The 13,814-nt window shown below is 47.5% G+C and overlaps 1 protein-coding gene across 2 annotated transcripts in view; it reads right to left on the bottom strand.

Moving 5' to 3' along the window:
- LOC119381947 (sodium- and chloride-dependent neutral and basic amino acid transporter B(0+)-like) overlaps positions 1-3,795 on the bottom strand; it is a 169,839-nt gene extending 166,044 nt beyond the window's left edge. For both annotated transcript variants that reach the window (XM_049412669.1, XM_049412670.1), the window contains exons 1-2: positions 3,665-3,795; positions 1,836-1,967 (exon numbers count right to left, since the gene is read on the bottom strand). In XM_049412669.1, coding sequence (XP_049268626.1) covers positions 1,836-1,967; positions 3,665-3,788 — 256 coding nt within the window. In that variant the 5' untranslated portion in view covers positions 3,789-3,795. The remainder of the gene's footprint in view (positions 1-1,835; positions 1,968-3,664) is intronic.
- Between the last annotated feature and the right edge of the window lie 10,019 nt (positions 3,796-13,814).

The raw sequence follows: 13,814 nt of genomic DNA, 5'->3' as shown, positions 1-13,814 counted from the left end.
ATAGAAAAGGAAGCTTATGCAATCATTTGGGCACTGGGGAAGTTGGACCGCTTGGCTTTTTGGCGCTAAAATCAAGGTGATTACCGATCACAACCCACTCAATTTCTGACTCTAACCACTCCGCAGAGCGCGAGGCTGACACGCTGGGCGTTGGCGTTACAGAAGTATAACCTGGAAATTGAACACAAAAAGGGGTGTCTTAAACGCTAATGCTGACGCGATGTCGCGGTTGGTGACTCCTAACGATGATGCATAAAAGGGACAGCGAGGTTAAGGGGGGGGTACATGCTTTGTCAGCGCGTGCGCTGGGCAGAGTCAATGAGGTACGAGTGACAGTGGTGCCTCACGTGTCGAGTCCAGTGAACATGTGTGAATATGCGGTTGTGTGTGTGTGTCGCATGTCATAGATACAGTGCAACACAGTTGGAGGGGAGGTGTTAGGGCCGAACTTCGTACGTTCGCCGCATACCTTCATATTGTTACCCGCCCCGCGGCCGGCGTACCCGCGCCAACACGGAAGCGGTAGTTCCGGTTGGTGGAACGAATACTGTCTGCTGGTCACAAAGGGATGCAAGGACTCACGTCTCCCGAGGGGTTCAATTATGGTGCCTTACAGGAGACCGTGGCCTAGCCGGGCTACAGGGACGGAAGGTACACTTGCGCCTTCGCTGTGACAGCCAAAGGCGGCGGCAATGATGCACGGCCAATTGTATTGATGGCCCGTCAGCCCAGCATGGCAAGTACGTACCCGGAGGTGCTTTCCTACGACCCGTCAACGCATGAGGCCGAACATTCCGGAAACCGGGTTGAAAGGGAGCTGAGCAGCGGCGGCGAATCTACGAGTGGGCGAGAGGCGGTGGTTCCTGCGAGGAGGTGGCGAGGAGGAATCCGGGCCTGGTGTTTTCAGCGGCAGCCGACCGGGAGACAAGGAGAGAGTTACTCCTGCTTTCCGATTGGACTGTAAGAGTGGTTTGAATGGGGAGACAGGGAATAAAAGCAGGGGTGCAGTGACAGGAGGGGGAGAAGAGAAACGAATAAACGTCTCTATCCAGATGATGTCGGAGCGGTCATTTCCTCAAGGTGCCAGCAGATGAAAAGTTCTCGTCTTCAGCTTCCTTCGCGGCAGCAGCAAATGTCGCGCAACCAGCGAGGCGAGTAGACAAACAAGAAGAACTTTAACTGATAGATAGATAGATAGATAGATAGATAGATAGATAGATAGTAGATAGATAGGATAGATAGATAGATAGATAGATAGATAGATAGATAGATAGATAGAGATAGATAGATGGATAGCTAGATGGATAGATAGATAGATGGATAGATAGATAGATAGATAGATAGATAGATAGATAGATAGATAGATAGCTAGATAGATAGATAGATAGATAGATAGATAGATAGATAGATAGATAGAGATAGATAGATATAGTAGATAGATAGATAGATAGATAGATAGATAGATACGCTCAAAGTCGCAGAAGTTCGCTAAGAAATGTTCGCATTTAAGAAAAGCTTCTTAGTCTACGAAACAAATTCGTCATATTGAGGGATTCGAACGCGGAACCAAAGCCCCGGAAAGGCGTTGGTCCCTGTTTCGAAGAGCGGAACTGGACAATTTTTCCGTCAACTCGGAAGCTTGCTTTCCTGGGAGTCCCTGTGGGTTTCGGTCTCGCTTAGTGCGACAGACGGGTGTATGACAACTTTTCTTTCATTCTCAAATGTTTACGTTGAAAGCTCAGTCGTTCTTAGTGATGTGTGATATAAAGCGAACGCAAAGGCACTACGAACTAAACGGAACTCGAAGTTGCTAGCGTTATCTATATAAGGCCCACCTTTAGCCATGGGGAATCCGGCGAAGGCTCTCGGGACTGTGAGGCTGCTGAATTGGCCCAGGAAGACTTCGAGGTGCACCATGGGAAACGCGACGACGACCATTAGGAGCACGTACACCATGATGAACACCACTGGGAACGCGTGAGACAAGTTCTTTTAAGTGTGCGAAAGACGCGAGTGTACTACGTTTGACCGCAATCATAAGAGCTGTATTGACCAACTCAGTTGGCTTTTAATCTATATAGTTAGGCTTACCAGGCGAGAGAGGTGTAGACAGAGAGAGGTGGGATTCAACACTCCCTTCAGAACATTTGCTCTTTGTGTGCATATATACATGTGTTTGCGCAATACAAACACACGCACATTCTGCACATATATATGTAGCGGGGTCAGACCCACCCACCCCAAGGTAAAATCCTGGCTGCGTCCCTGGCAAGCGTGATATAGCGTCACACATAAGTAGATAGATAATTAGGTAATGAGGTTGATCATCCTGAAACTATGCGTTATGAAGGTCACCGTGCACTAGAGGCTTCCATATTAATGTTGAATACTTCGGCTTTCTTCACCTGCATTTAAAAGCAGTATATAAAACACATTATAGTACACCGTCCCCTTCGGAATTCGGTAGGCGCGGCAGTGAATCAAACTTAGCAGCTCAACACCATAACCACTGAGAAAACGGAAAGCGTATATCATTAAAATTACATTCATTTTCGCGTTTTCTTTAGAAAAGATGTTTTGTGTGTTTCGTAAGCAGTAATAGTATTATACAAGCCAGTTGAGTCACATGGTATGGTTCTACGGTCCTGATTTCAACACATTTCGGCAGTGACATCAACGAACTTCCCAACTAGTAGAAATCCAAGAAAAGGGCAGGAGTCAGGGAAAGATGGAAGCTTTCGATCAAAAATTCGTAAGATGTGTTGGTGTGCTGGAGCCGATGTTTCGACTAGCTGACTTGTCTTCAAGGCAGCTACTGCTTCCGAAACCGCAACTGACAAGCGGACTTGTCTTCTTTAAGGCTGCTGCTGCAACACTGCAGTTGCAGCCTACGAATTTTTGATTGCCGGCAAGTAGTATTGCGTATCGGATACGGCATCACACAACTAGTCTTACTTGAACAAAGAGCGCAGCGCGGACGATGAGTCATGAGCTTCAAACGGGACACAGCGGTGCAATTAGTCGGTCACTTCACAACGTACACCATTTGCACTGTTCACTGTTTTGATTCAAAAGCTGCTAGCCTAGATAAAGCTTTCGCGAGAAATTTGCGACCTGTCTTCCGAGGCATACTTATAGGAGGGACGCTTCCCTAACAATAATTACCGCGGTTTTACGAGGCAAAACCGCGATGTGGTTATGCACGCCGTCGTAAGCGGGGGCGGGGGGTGATCCTGGATTAATATCGTTCACCTGGGATTCATCTTTCATTTGGTGCAACCGAGCATGCGAGCAGGGCTTCCAAGCCCAAGAGTTCATGCGCACTGCGAGCCCAACCCGACAGCGTTTAGATGCGGCGTGCCAGCCGGGTCTGGCTTAGTATAGTATACCTATCGAACTTTGGCTGTATAAAAGACTCGGCCCGCCCAGATGATCCCTCGATTCGACCAGCTAGAATTCACACCTGTCCGACCGGACCACTGAGCCAGCCAGCTACTGTTGGGTTCGTGGAAAGGCCTTGTGCGTCCTTATAACCAGCTAAATCTGCCTATGCAGCCTCTTTGCCGATCAGAACATTACACGTCGCGAGTGGTGACCTCCCTCGAGAACACGTAAGGCATATGTGCCGTCTGGCCGACTTTTATCGCAGTGACCGCGCACTTACAGCCTCCGTTGTGGTACACGACGTACGGGAACCTCAGCATGTTGGACAGGCCGATGCACATGCCGACCGTAGCGAACAAGAATTCGTTCGGGCTCTGCCACTGCTGTCTGGCGGACGTCATCATGATGGCTGCAGCCACGTACGGTAGTTTTTCTTCTTCCTTAGCACGTGCAGTCGCAAGCACTTACACCGCGGGCCGTTAGCCTTTCGTCTTCATTACCAGCCTGTGCTTCGACCGCTTGCTTCGTTCTATCTTGTTGCATACACTCAGGATGTTTCCAATGTCAGAGTTTTAAATGCGAAGCATTTCTTAGCGAGCCTCGGGCACGTGTGCTTAATTTAGGTGTCTTTAATGGCGCTCGCCCTGAACGGCACTTGGGTATACTTTAGAGCAAAATAAGGCTGGTCTGTAGGGGTAGGGCACCCGACGAGTTGAACTGTGCCTCCCTCTACGTGGCCTCCGCAATAAACTCAGGCCGCGCGGATCGCTGAGGCCACGTAGAAAGACGCGCGTGGTTCAAATCTGCTCCGCCAGGTGCCGCAACGTTTCGAGTTGTTCACAAAAACAGTCTTCTAGAGAGAGGTTTATTTATAGAAAGGCAGAGAGGTCGGCCTGAGCGATATTATGCTCTAGCCTGCTACTCTACACCGGGGGTGGGGAAAGGGGAGAAAAAAGAATGATGGATGACGATGGTAAGTAAGAGAGGTGAGTATGTACAGTCCCGTCTAGGTGGTGCAGTGCTATAGCCGCGCATCCAGTCCAGTGGCTTGTAGGAAAGCTGCAACCGCTCTTATGACCACAGTTGTGCTGTTGGCGTCAGGCCATGGGCCCAACACAACCTCATCAGTTAATGGCCTATTATGCACTCCTTCAGTCGAGGAAATCAGTTTTTGTCGTTCGCGTGCGTATGCTGGGCAGGTACAAAATATGTGCTCAAGTGTTTCTGGCACTTGACAGTGATCACACGTTGGGACCGGTGTCACTGCGGCCGATGATATGTGCATAACGTCTTGTGAAGGCCACACCAAGACGAATTCGGTGAATCATACTTGTGTTGTGTCGTTTTAATTTACGAGGCATACAGAACCTCATTTCGGGGTCCCATTTGTGTAATCGCCGGTGTCGTCGCTCCGGTTTCGTCCAGTGCTCAAGTGCGAGGTCATGCATTACGTACCGAAGCAGGGCGTTCGTGTCTGGTCGTGAAAACGCAGTGCGCACTTCAGGGCCACTGGTCAAGGCTCCTTTAGCTTCTGCGTCTGCGTCTTCGTTTCCCATTATGCCGCAGTGGGCAGGAATCCATTGGAAGGTGACGAGGTGGCCATTTGTTGAAGCAACTTGAAGAAGCTCCATAATTTCTATGGCTAAAATATAGTATGGACCTTGTCTCATGACGCAATTAATGGTCTGCAAAGCGGGTTTCGCATCGCAGAATATTGTCCATGTACGAGGTTGCTCTCCAGAAATGAATCTTATTGCCTCCCGGATAGCAACAAGCTCTGCGGCAGTTGATGTGGTCTTGTGGTCTATTTTGTACCGTCGAGCTATAACCATTTGTGGGATGACAAAGGCTGCAGCAGAGGTACATAGCGTGGTAGATCCATCGGTGTACACGTGCATGGTGCCGCCGTACGCTGTATAAATGTGATGTAGGGTCAGTTGTTTGAGGCCAACTGGCGAAACTAGGGACTTCTTCGTAATCCCAGGAATCACAAGGCTAACAGGCGGTTTAGGCAGGACCCACGGCGGTGTTCCAGGAAATCTCGGGGAAGAAAACCTTGATGGTAGAACGTTTTCATGCCGTGATATTGCTCTTGAAAAGCTGCAGTTTGGGTGGGTGGCACGGAAGTGCTGATAGCGGGTGCTGCCTGTGTCGGGTCAAGAGGCGAAGATGCACTCGAAGTGGCTCGCAGCGCATGTATACACTGATGGGACAAGCCCGAGCTTCCGCGATGGTTCCATTCGTTGACGTGCAGCGTGGTAGGCCCAAGCATGTTCGCAATCCTTGAGCTTGAATACTCTCTAGCGTGTTCACACAGCTCGGTCTCATGTTTGAGAGCACCGGCATGCTATACCGTATATATCCTACAAACAGCGCATTGTAGAGTTGAAGAAGTGACGATTCTGATGGGCCCCATCTTGCTCCTGCCACAGTCCGAAGAACGAGAACAAAACTTTTCAATTTTGATTTCAGTGCTGCGACGTGTCTCGACCACGATAGATCCCTGTCTATGATTACCCCAAGGAACTTGTGGTGCGTTACAGTAGGTATCGCCGTTCCATTAATAGATATAGGGGTATCTTGACATATCTTTGCGCGTGAATGCAAGCACTGCGCATTTGTCAATGGAAAGAGTGAGACCCTGGCGCCGTAGATATTTAGCTGTTAACGTCACTGCACGTTGAAGTCGAGCACGCAATTGCGGACGAGTAGCTCCGGACGCCCATATGCATATGTCATCCGCATATGCGCTGACTTTTACCGTGCTGGGAAGTTCTGCTGCCAGTCCAATCATAGTAACGTTGAACAGAATTGGGCTGAGAACTCCCCCTTGGGGAACACCACGGTGAATATTATGTCGATCGGTGTCTCCGTTGCTTGTCGTCATGTAAATGGTACGGTCACTAAGGTAACTTACGGTCCAGGCGTACAGTCGTCCTTCGACGTCTAAATCTTCCAGTGCGTGAAGGATCGCATAATGCAGCACATTATCGTAGGCGCCCTTAATGTCTAGGAAGACGGCCGCTACTAGTCTGCGTTGGTTTCTTTCCTCTTCAACATTTGAGATCAAGTCGACCACACCGTCGACTGCAGATCGTCCTCTTCTAAAGCCGTTCATAAATGCAGGAAAGCAATTATTGCTTTCTAGAAGCCACTCTAATCTTGACAGCACCATCCTTTCCATTACTTTCCCGACGCAGCTGGCTAAGGCGATCGGTCTGTAGGAGGAAAGGGCATGAGGACACTTCCCTGGTTTGAGCAACGCAATAATGCGACTGCATTTCCATTTAGCTGGGACATGTCCCGACTCCCACGAGTTGTTATAGTCTTCTCTTTTTGAGTGAGCTCAGGCGGAGTCACTTGAGTCCTGTAATAGGGGCCCACCTCTTTTCCATCCTGCCCCTTCCCTTATTTCCACTTCCCTTCCTCGAGTAGCCAGTAAAGTTCCTCCAACGCCACCTCATTCAGTTATTTTTATTAATCATCCTGACAGTTATTTGGCAATTTTACGAACTAACCTTATGTTCCAATATCATATGTATCATATAAAACTCTCAACTTGAACCATTACCTTATTTTACATGTGTTTTTTATCTTTAATGGGGGGTCATGACGTTCACGCCTACGCTCAACTTTCGCTTAGCTGGGGCGAATTCCGGTGTGCTCCTTCAGAAACATAATGTCGCTAGGTGCTAGCGCCATAAAATGCGGCATACTGCCACTCGCCGACTGATCCGCATGAAACCGTTTCCCGCAAAGCGTAGAGTCTGCCGGAATTTTCATTATTAAATGCGAAGCATTTGTTAGCGAACCCAAAGCACTTTCTATCTATCTATCTATCTATCTATCTATCTATCTATCTATCTATCTATCTATCTATCTATCTATCTATCTATCTATCTATCTATCTATCTATCTATCTATCTATCTATCTATCTATCTATCTATCTAGCCGCCTACGTCTGGGTGCTCTCGCGATCGCCTCCTTTACTTGGTGTAGACCAAAATTGGCATGGGAGGGTAAGAGAATTTGGCAAATATGACTGTCTGGTCATGGCGTGAATAACGTGAAAATCTTGTCGCGTATCTCGTCAAAGGCATTCCTCCAGACACGTGTGGCACGTACCCGTATACCACGGGCCACTGTGTACGGGTATGCGCCACAGGCAACTGACAGTTTATATCTAACCAGGAACAGCGAGAAAACACGTTGGTAATTTAAAAAACCGACAGCGGCAGCGTTGACCCGACGAATGCCAAGATTAGAAATGGGGATCCCAGCAGGAATCGAACCCAAGCATTCTACGTGGCACTGTCAGGTGTTCTACCACAGAGCCACGTCATATCTAGAAGCTGCTTTGGAAAAGGCCTTATGTCGGTGTAATGTTGGTGCAACGTCAGTTGCTGTTGTAGTGCTAGCTATCTAATTTGATAACAAAGCAATAAACACCACATATGTACTCCCATGAGACAGGCGCAACGTCGGCATAATGTCAGTTGTGGTTCCATGTGCTGAGTCCGCTTTTATAGTAGTCTGATAAACATTACATTTGTATTCTTATGAGCCAGCAAGCTATATTCATGCGTTGCTCGACCCCGGAGGAATACGCTGACGAAAGTGAAGTATGATATTCACATCATAGCACCGTAGCGTGCACTGCGTTTCGATAGAACAGACGCCTGTGCTCTAACGTGAGTGCTGACGTTACGTCAGGCCACACGATACCCTTTAAACGCCAGTGTAGTCGACGTGCCTGGTAAGGCCGCGATATGCACACAACTACTACGCTTACAAAAACACGTCGATTCACATCGTAATGCTGGGCTCAAACCCAAAAAATGCAGCATAGACAACTACTCGCTGATTGCTTCGCATGAAACCGATTCTCACAAGGATCTGCCGAATTTTCCGTCTCTTTGTTTGTGCCTTTCTTTCTCTTTCTCTTTCTTTCTTTCTCTCTTTCCTTCTTTCTTTCTTTCTTTCTTTCTTTCTTTCTTTCTTTCTTTCTTTCTTTCTTTCTTTCTTTCTTTCTTTCTTTCTTTCTTTCTTTCTTTCTTTCTTTCTTTCTTTCTTTCTGTACTCGTTCTCAGCGTTATTACAGGCCACGCCGTAGCGGTGAGTAGTGGGAACTGCCCAAATTTTGTGGCACAGATGCCCGTTCATGATGATGATAGTTTTCGGGCACGGCCACACACTTTACGCCGAGCTAGAACAGCCTCGCTGTTAAGAAGAGTTACAGACAAATGGTTTGTGGAATGCGCGAGACGTTGTATCCCATCAATATGGGCATGCCGAGGAGCCGCTGAGTTCTTGGTTAGAGTTACTGTATATGCTACCTTAGCATATACAGTAACTCTATTTCATGGTGTCCTTCAACGACAATAAAGGATGTCAACATCGGGAACAGCGAATTTCCGTGTGACACTGAATGTCGTTAAAAGTCCTTATGATAAAATAGGATATCGTTGTTTCCGAAGAAAATAATGCATCCAAAGGAGTGTTGACGCGATCCCCAATAACATTTACCATAAGTTCGAGGCTCCTCAAGAAAACCCGCAAAAGAGACACACTCGTGCGTTCTTTAAACCACCTTGGTGTGACCTAGGGACCCCACTAGGGTGCCTCGATGCTTGGGGGGAGGAGGAGCATCGAGGCACCCTAACTGGGACCTAAAGTCTTTACTGTGAACCATCTTGTGGTGTCACAGCGGCAATAAGTTCAACTAGGCAGCTCCCGCTGTTTTCTGGGCACGCAACGGGCCGCACTTTTTTTTTTCGAACGGACTCTTTTTTATCGAGCGGCCGTGACATAAGGGGTGTGCGAATACTCGAACTTTGGAATATTTTTCGAAAAGTGTTTGCTCTTCGATTCGCACAGGATACTTACTATTGAAACATCCGGAAAAGAAATATAATGATTTCATTCGATGAAAATTAAATCGCAGCGCTTCTAAATGATGCACGTAAACCCACGCACTTCTCCTCGCGAACTTCGACCTGTCGGAAAGTTCACCGCAACCTGACGCTATTTTATACACGGTAGATCGATCAGTGTGCATAGAGTAGAAAGAGTGTGCAGGCTAAAAGCGCGCAGAGCAGCATCTGCTTATACCATACTTCAAGTGTAACGCGCAAGCAATTTGCCCACCCCCCCTTACCACTAATGGAGAACACTGTACACGCCTATGTTATAGTTCCCTCAAGGGCTCCCGAAATAAGCGTCTTTCTTGTCGTCTGAATCACTATATACCCATAGGCGTGCGCAGGTTTTTAAGGGGGGGGGGGGACCCTGCACACGCCTCTGCCAGGTTCTTAAGTTGGGGCAAAGTCCCGCGCCGTAAGCGTAACCTTCGTTCCAGAGGGGTCATTCCATACCAAATCATCCCCCGTTTTTGCGACCATCACAAATATGGCTGAAAAAAATTCCACATTTTTCTTGAAGTTCGAAACTCGTTCTCCTCGTTTATTTCTCTTGACAAAAATTTTCCCGCCTATTTGTGAGAGTCTGTAGTTTTGCGCCGACTGAGCTAAAGGGCATCAAACAACAATTTTTTTCAAAGGAAGTTTATGGGATGCACTCGATAAAATGGTATTTCCGGCAAGCTAATGAAGTGATGTAACTGCAAAAATAATGACTTATTTAGGTATATCGATTCTTCGAGGGCTTTTCGCGCGAGCAAAATTTAATAAAGTTGTGAAGTTTGATATTTTTTTTTTCAGGAACAAGGCAAACTCAAAGGGTAGAAATAAATTAGGTACTGGTGGCCTGTTCGACATACTACAAAAGAAAAATAATTTAGTCACTGAAGGTGTAGCAGATCGTCTGGAAAAAAATTGCGAATTTCAATAATAATATCTGGGGTTAAAATTGCGAATTTCACTTTTTTTTTAGAAAAGCTCTGTATTCAGCGTCAAAAAACTCGCCTTGGAGTTTGGACTAAAAATATGCACGATACCTCATTTGAAAGCTCTATGTAGTAGCTGAACATATATAGGCAAAGTTACAAAAGGGTATTTTTTTTAACTTGAGAAATATTTTTTTGAAATTTTGTATCTCCATCAGCTTTTCGCCGACGTAACTCAAGCGGCATGAAGCACTCCCAACGGCAATCTTCAGCCCATGCCCACTGACCTGGGATGCAGACGCCAAACATGGTGCTGTCTATAAAGCAATGGAAAAGGAAATGGTGTTATCATCTGCGTTTCATTGCCAACAGAGGAATGGAGACCAATTACGCTTCTCAACGTCGATTACAAAACTTTTGCAGCAGTTGTCATTCGGCGTTTTAGAAGCCTGATGCCTTCATCATCAGGCGTGCTCGATTCCTGGAAGAGAAATTCATAGTCTCTCCTTTGTTACGCGTGATATAATTGCGTGCACGTTGATGAGATCAGCGCGTGGGCTCTTGGTTTCTCTTGATCAAGAAAAGGCATTCGATCGCTTTGAACATAGCTACATATTTAGCGTAATGGAAGCGTTTGGGATCTCGCAAAACTTCGTTGAGCTTCTGAGAAATATGTATAGAAATGTACACAGTACGTTCTTTCTTGATGGTTATGAAAGTGCCCCATTTCCTGTTACCCGCGGTGTTCGCCAAGGTTGTCCTCTATCCCCAGTACTTTTTGTACTCAGCCTCGAACCATTCCTGCGCTCCCTACTTAAAGATCCATATATTCGAGGCCTTTCACTACCTGGTAGTGGTACCTTGAGGGTGACAGCTTTCGCCGATGACATCACGTTCTATCTAAAGAACGATGACAGCTTATCCCATCGCCTACGGCTTTTTGCTGAGTATGGGTCTATTTCAGGTGCTGCATTAAACTTTTCGAAATGTCGATATTTGTTCATTGGTTCCCCACACATCTGCCTAAGTCCCTTTTTCGGTCTTCAAAAAAACCGACCCTATTCGCATTCTAGGGCTTGATTATACCTACTACGGCATAGCAGCCTCCGTGTGGGTTTCAGTACTGGAAGATGTAAAACGGCAAGTCCGGGAAGCGTAGAGTACGAGTTACCACTCTTGGAAAGAAGGCACTTAGCACAAACTGTAATTTGCGGCCGCGCATGGTACACTTGTCATGTCGTACAGCCCGCATTGCGATTAACCAGGTCGTTGCAATCCTTTGTTGGCTCTACTTTCTGGTTGGGTGGAACTGAGCTGGTTTGCCCTTCTTGACGAGAGACAGTTAAAGGGGTATTCAGACGGGGGACAAACCCTCGGGGGATAAAGGCGGAGCCTATGACGTGACGTCAGCTCGCGAGGAGAAGTCTCCGCAAATGTCCATGGACGAGGTGAACGGAGGGGGAGACCAGTGTTACTAGACTACTCTGGTGGCTTGCACCACCCGTTTGACGAGCAGCTGACGACGAGCTGCAGACGACTGTGCAGCTAGGGACCGTAGTGCAGCTGCAGACTGGACACATACTGCCGCTGTCTGCAGGAGCAAGTGCAACAATGTGACCAAACAAGAGCCCGAAATTTCGCCATATCCCCCACCGCCGGGGGATCGTTTTTCCTGTCGGGGAAAAGGTCCCCGTCTCCTTCGAGGAGTCGCCGGGGGGTCTCGCCCACTCACTAATCCGTGACGACGTGGTCACGTGATCCGCAATCCCCCCGTCTCCCCCGCCGATTTCTCCCTCGTGTGAATAGCCCTTAAGCGGTATTCACACGGGGGATAAATCCTCGTGGGATAAAGGTGGAACCTAGTGACGTCAGTTCGCGAGGAGAATTCCCCACAAATGTGCCCCATTCACACGGACGAGGCGAACGGAGGAGGAGTCCGGACTACTCTGGTGGCTTGTACCGCCCGTTTCACCAGCTGTTGACGACGAGCTGCAGAAGACCAGCTGCAGACTGGACACCCACTGCCGCGATCGTTTGTCCTGTCGGGGAAAAGGTCCCCGTGCCCTCTGAGGAGGCGCGGGGGGGGGAGGGGGGAGGGTCGCACTTTTCTTTTCTTCTCTATCCAAGAAGTTCATCTCCTCAACCCCGGGCCCTTGCTTCCTCAGAAAAATGGGGTGGCAGAAAGGAGCATTGGCACAAAAAGTTTGGATCTTGTTTTCTTACCACTCACTTATTACGGATGGAAAGCTCGTTTCCTCGAGCGCGCGACGGTTAATTATTTGTAGATGGTTTTATAGCGCCCAGTCGCAGTTTCGGTTTCAGAGAGCGCGGAGTGAAGAATAGTTATCATGTATATATAGTGAGCACTCAAGTCAGCGAAAAGTATTGTGGCCTACAGTCTGTCGAGCGTTCATTTTTGAGAGCCATAATTAGTGCACCTCACAAGCCGCTAGATGTCATGCGAGTTTCAGGAATGAACATCTTTTAAATGTACAGAACATCCAGCCTTGATATCCATAAAACGTGCTGACAGCGTGATCCGGGTGCATTTTAGATTATCTATAGTACATCTGTGAAATGCCATGTGGAGAATGTAGATATCCAGAAGATGTACTGAATATTCCGAGACTAGCATTCTATGGATATCTAATGGACATTCATGGTTTACTGGGTCCTTGATTTCTCTGGTGAAAATTCAAGCCTAGTGCCTGTGAGGTAGACTCTCACTTTATCTACCACTTCCTGTAACTTCTGTTCTATTTACCCATCACTGCCTTGCGAGATCCATATGGCAACATCATCCGTGTATACGGAGCGATTGATTCCTTTGATGTCTTCACGTTTTTCTGACAATCCTGTCATAATGAGATTAATATCATGGAGCCCTGAGGTGTAACTAAACTGTCCATGCCCCTCACCTCAGACTCGAGTTCCCCCATGTTGAAGGTAACCTTCCTATTCGTTAGGAAGTATCGGATGTAATTGTATGATATTTCTCCTAGGTTTCAGTTGGTGACCTAATGTGCAGGTTTGTGGAATACTTTCGTGAGATCCAACCATCATGTAGCTCTGGTTCACGTTGCGCTCTGATTGCTCTGATTATTTTGCCATCATATGGTACCTACGCCATAAGACAGGAAAATAACTACTCCTAGAACACAATTATTTATGTGGCTGCGGCACTTTTTCGATTTTGTTTCGCCACCACTTACGCCACGTATAAGGGGGGCCGAGTGCACACATAATACGACCTAATTGAGACGGCTCATCATTGGACATTATCCCCGAAGCATGAAGTTAAGTCACCACAGAAGATGCCGCAAGTTATTTGTGAATTAAGTTATGAAACATCATTTCTGTATTACCTTTCACACCTTGCTGTTGACTTCACGAAGTCTAGACAACCCACGATGTGTTCGTCTTCGAGCCGTAATCTTCTACCCAGCTGCAGGCGTCTTTTTCATCAGTGATGTTCGCCCGAAGCACGTCAATGTCAGGCGATGAACTGTCATTGTCTTTAACGCATTCGATCGCGCGGCGCGCCGACGTCTCACATGCGCTGTTTTCCGTGGTCATAGCCGTACA

The sequence above is a fragment of the Rhipicephalus sanguineus genome, chromosome 2, assembly GCF_013339695.2.
Source record: "Rhipicephalus sanguineus isolate Rsan-2018 chromosome 2, BIME_Rsan_1.4, whole genome shotgun sequence".
Classification (NCBI taxonomy): Eukaryota; Metazoa; Arthropoda; class Arachnida; order Ixodida; family Ixodidae; genus Rhipicephalus; species Rhipicephalus sanguineus.
Note: the sequence above shows the minus strand (reverse complement) of the source record. Positions and strands in the feature narration are given on the sequence as shown.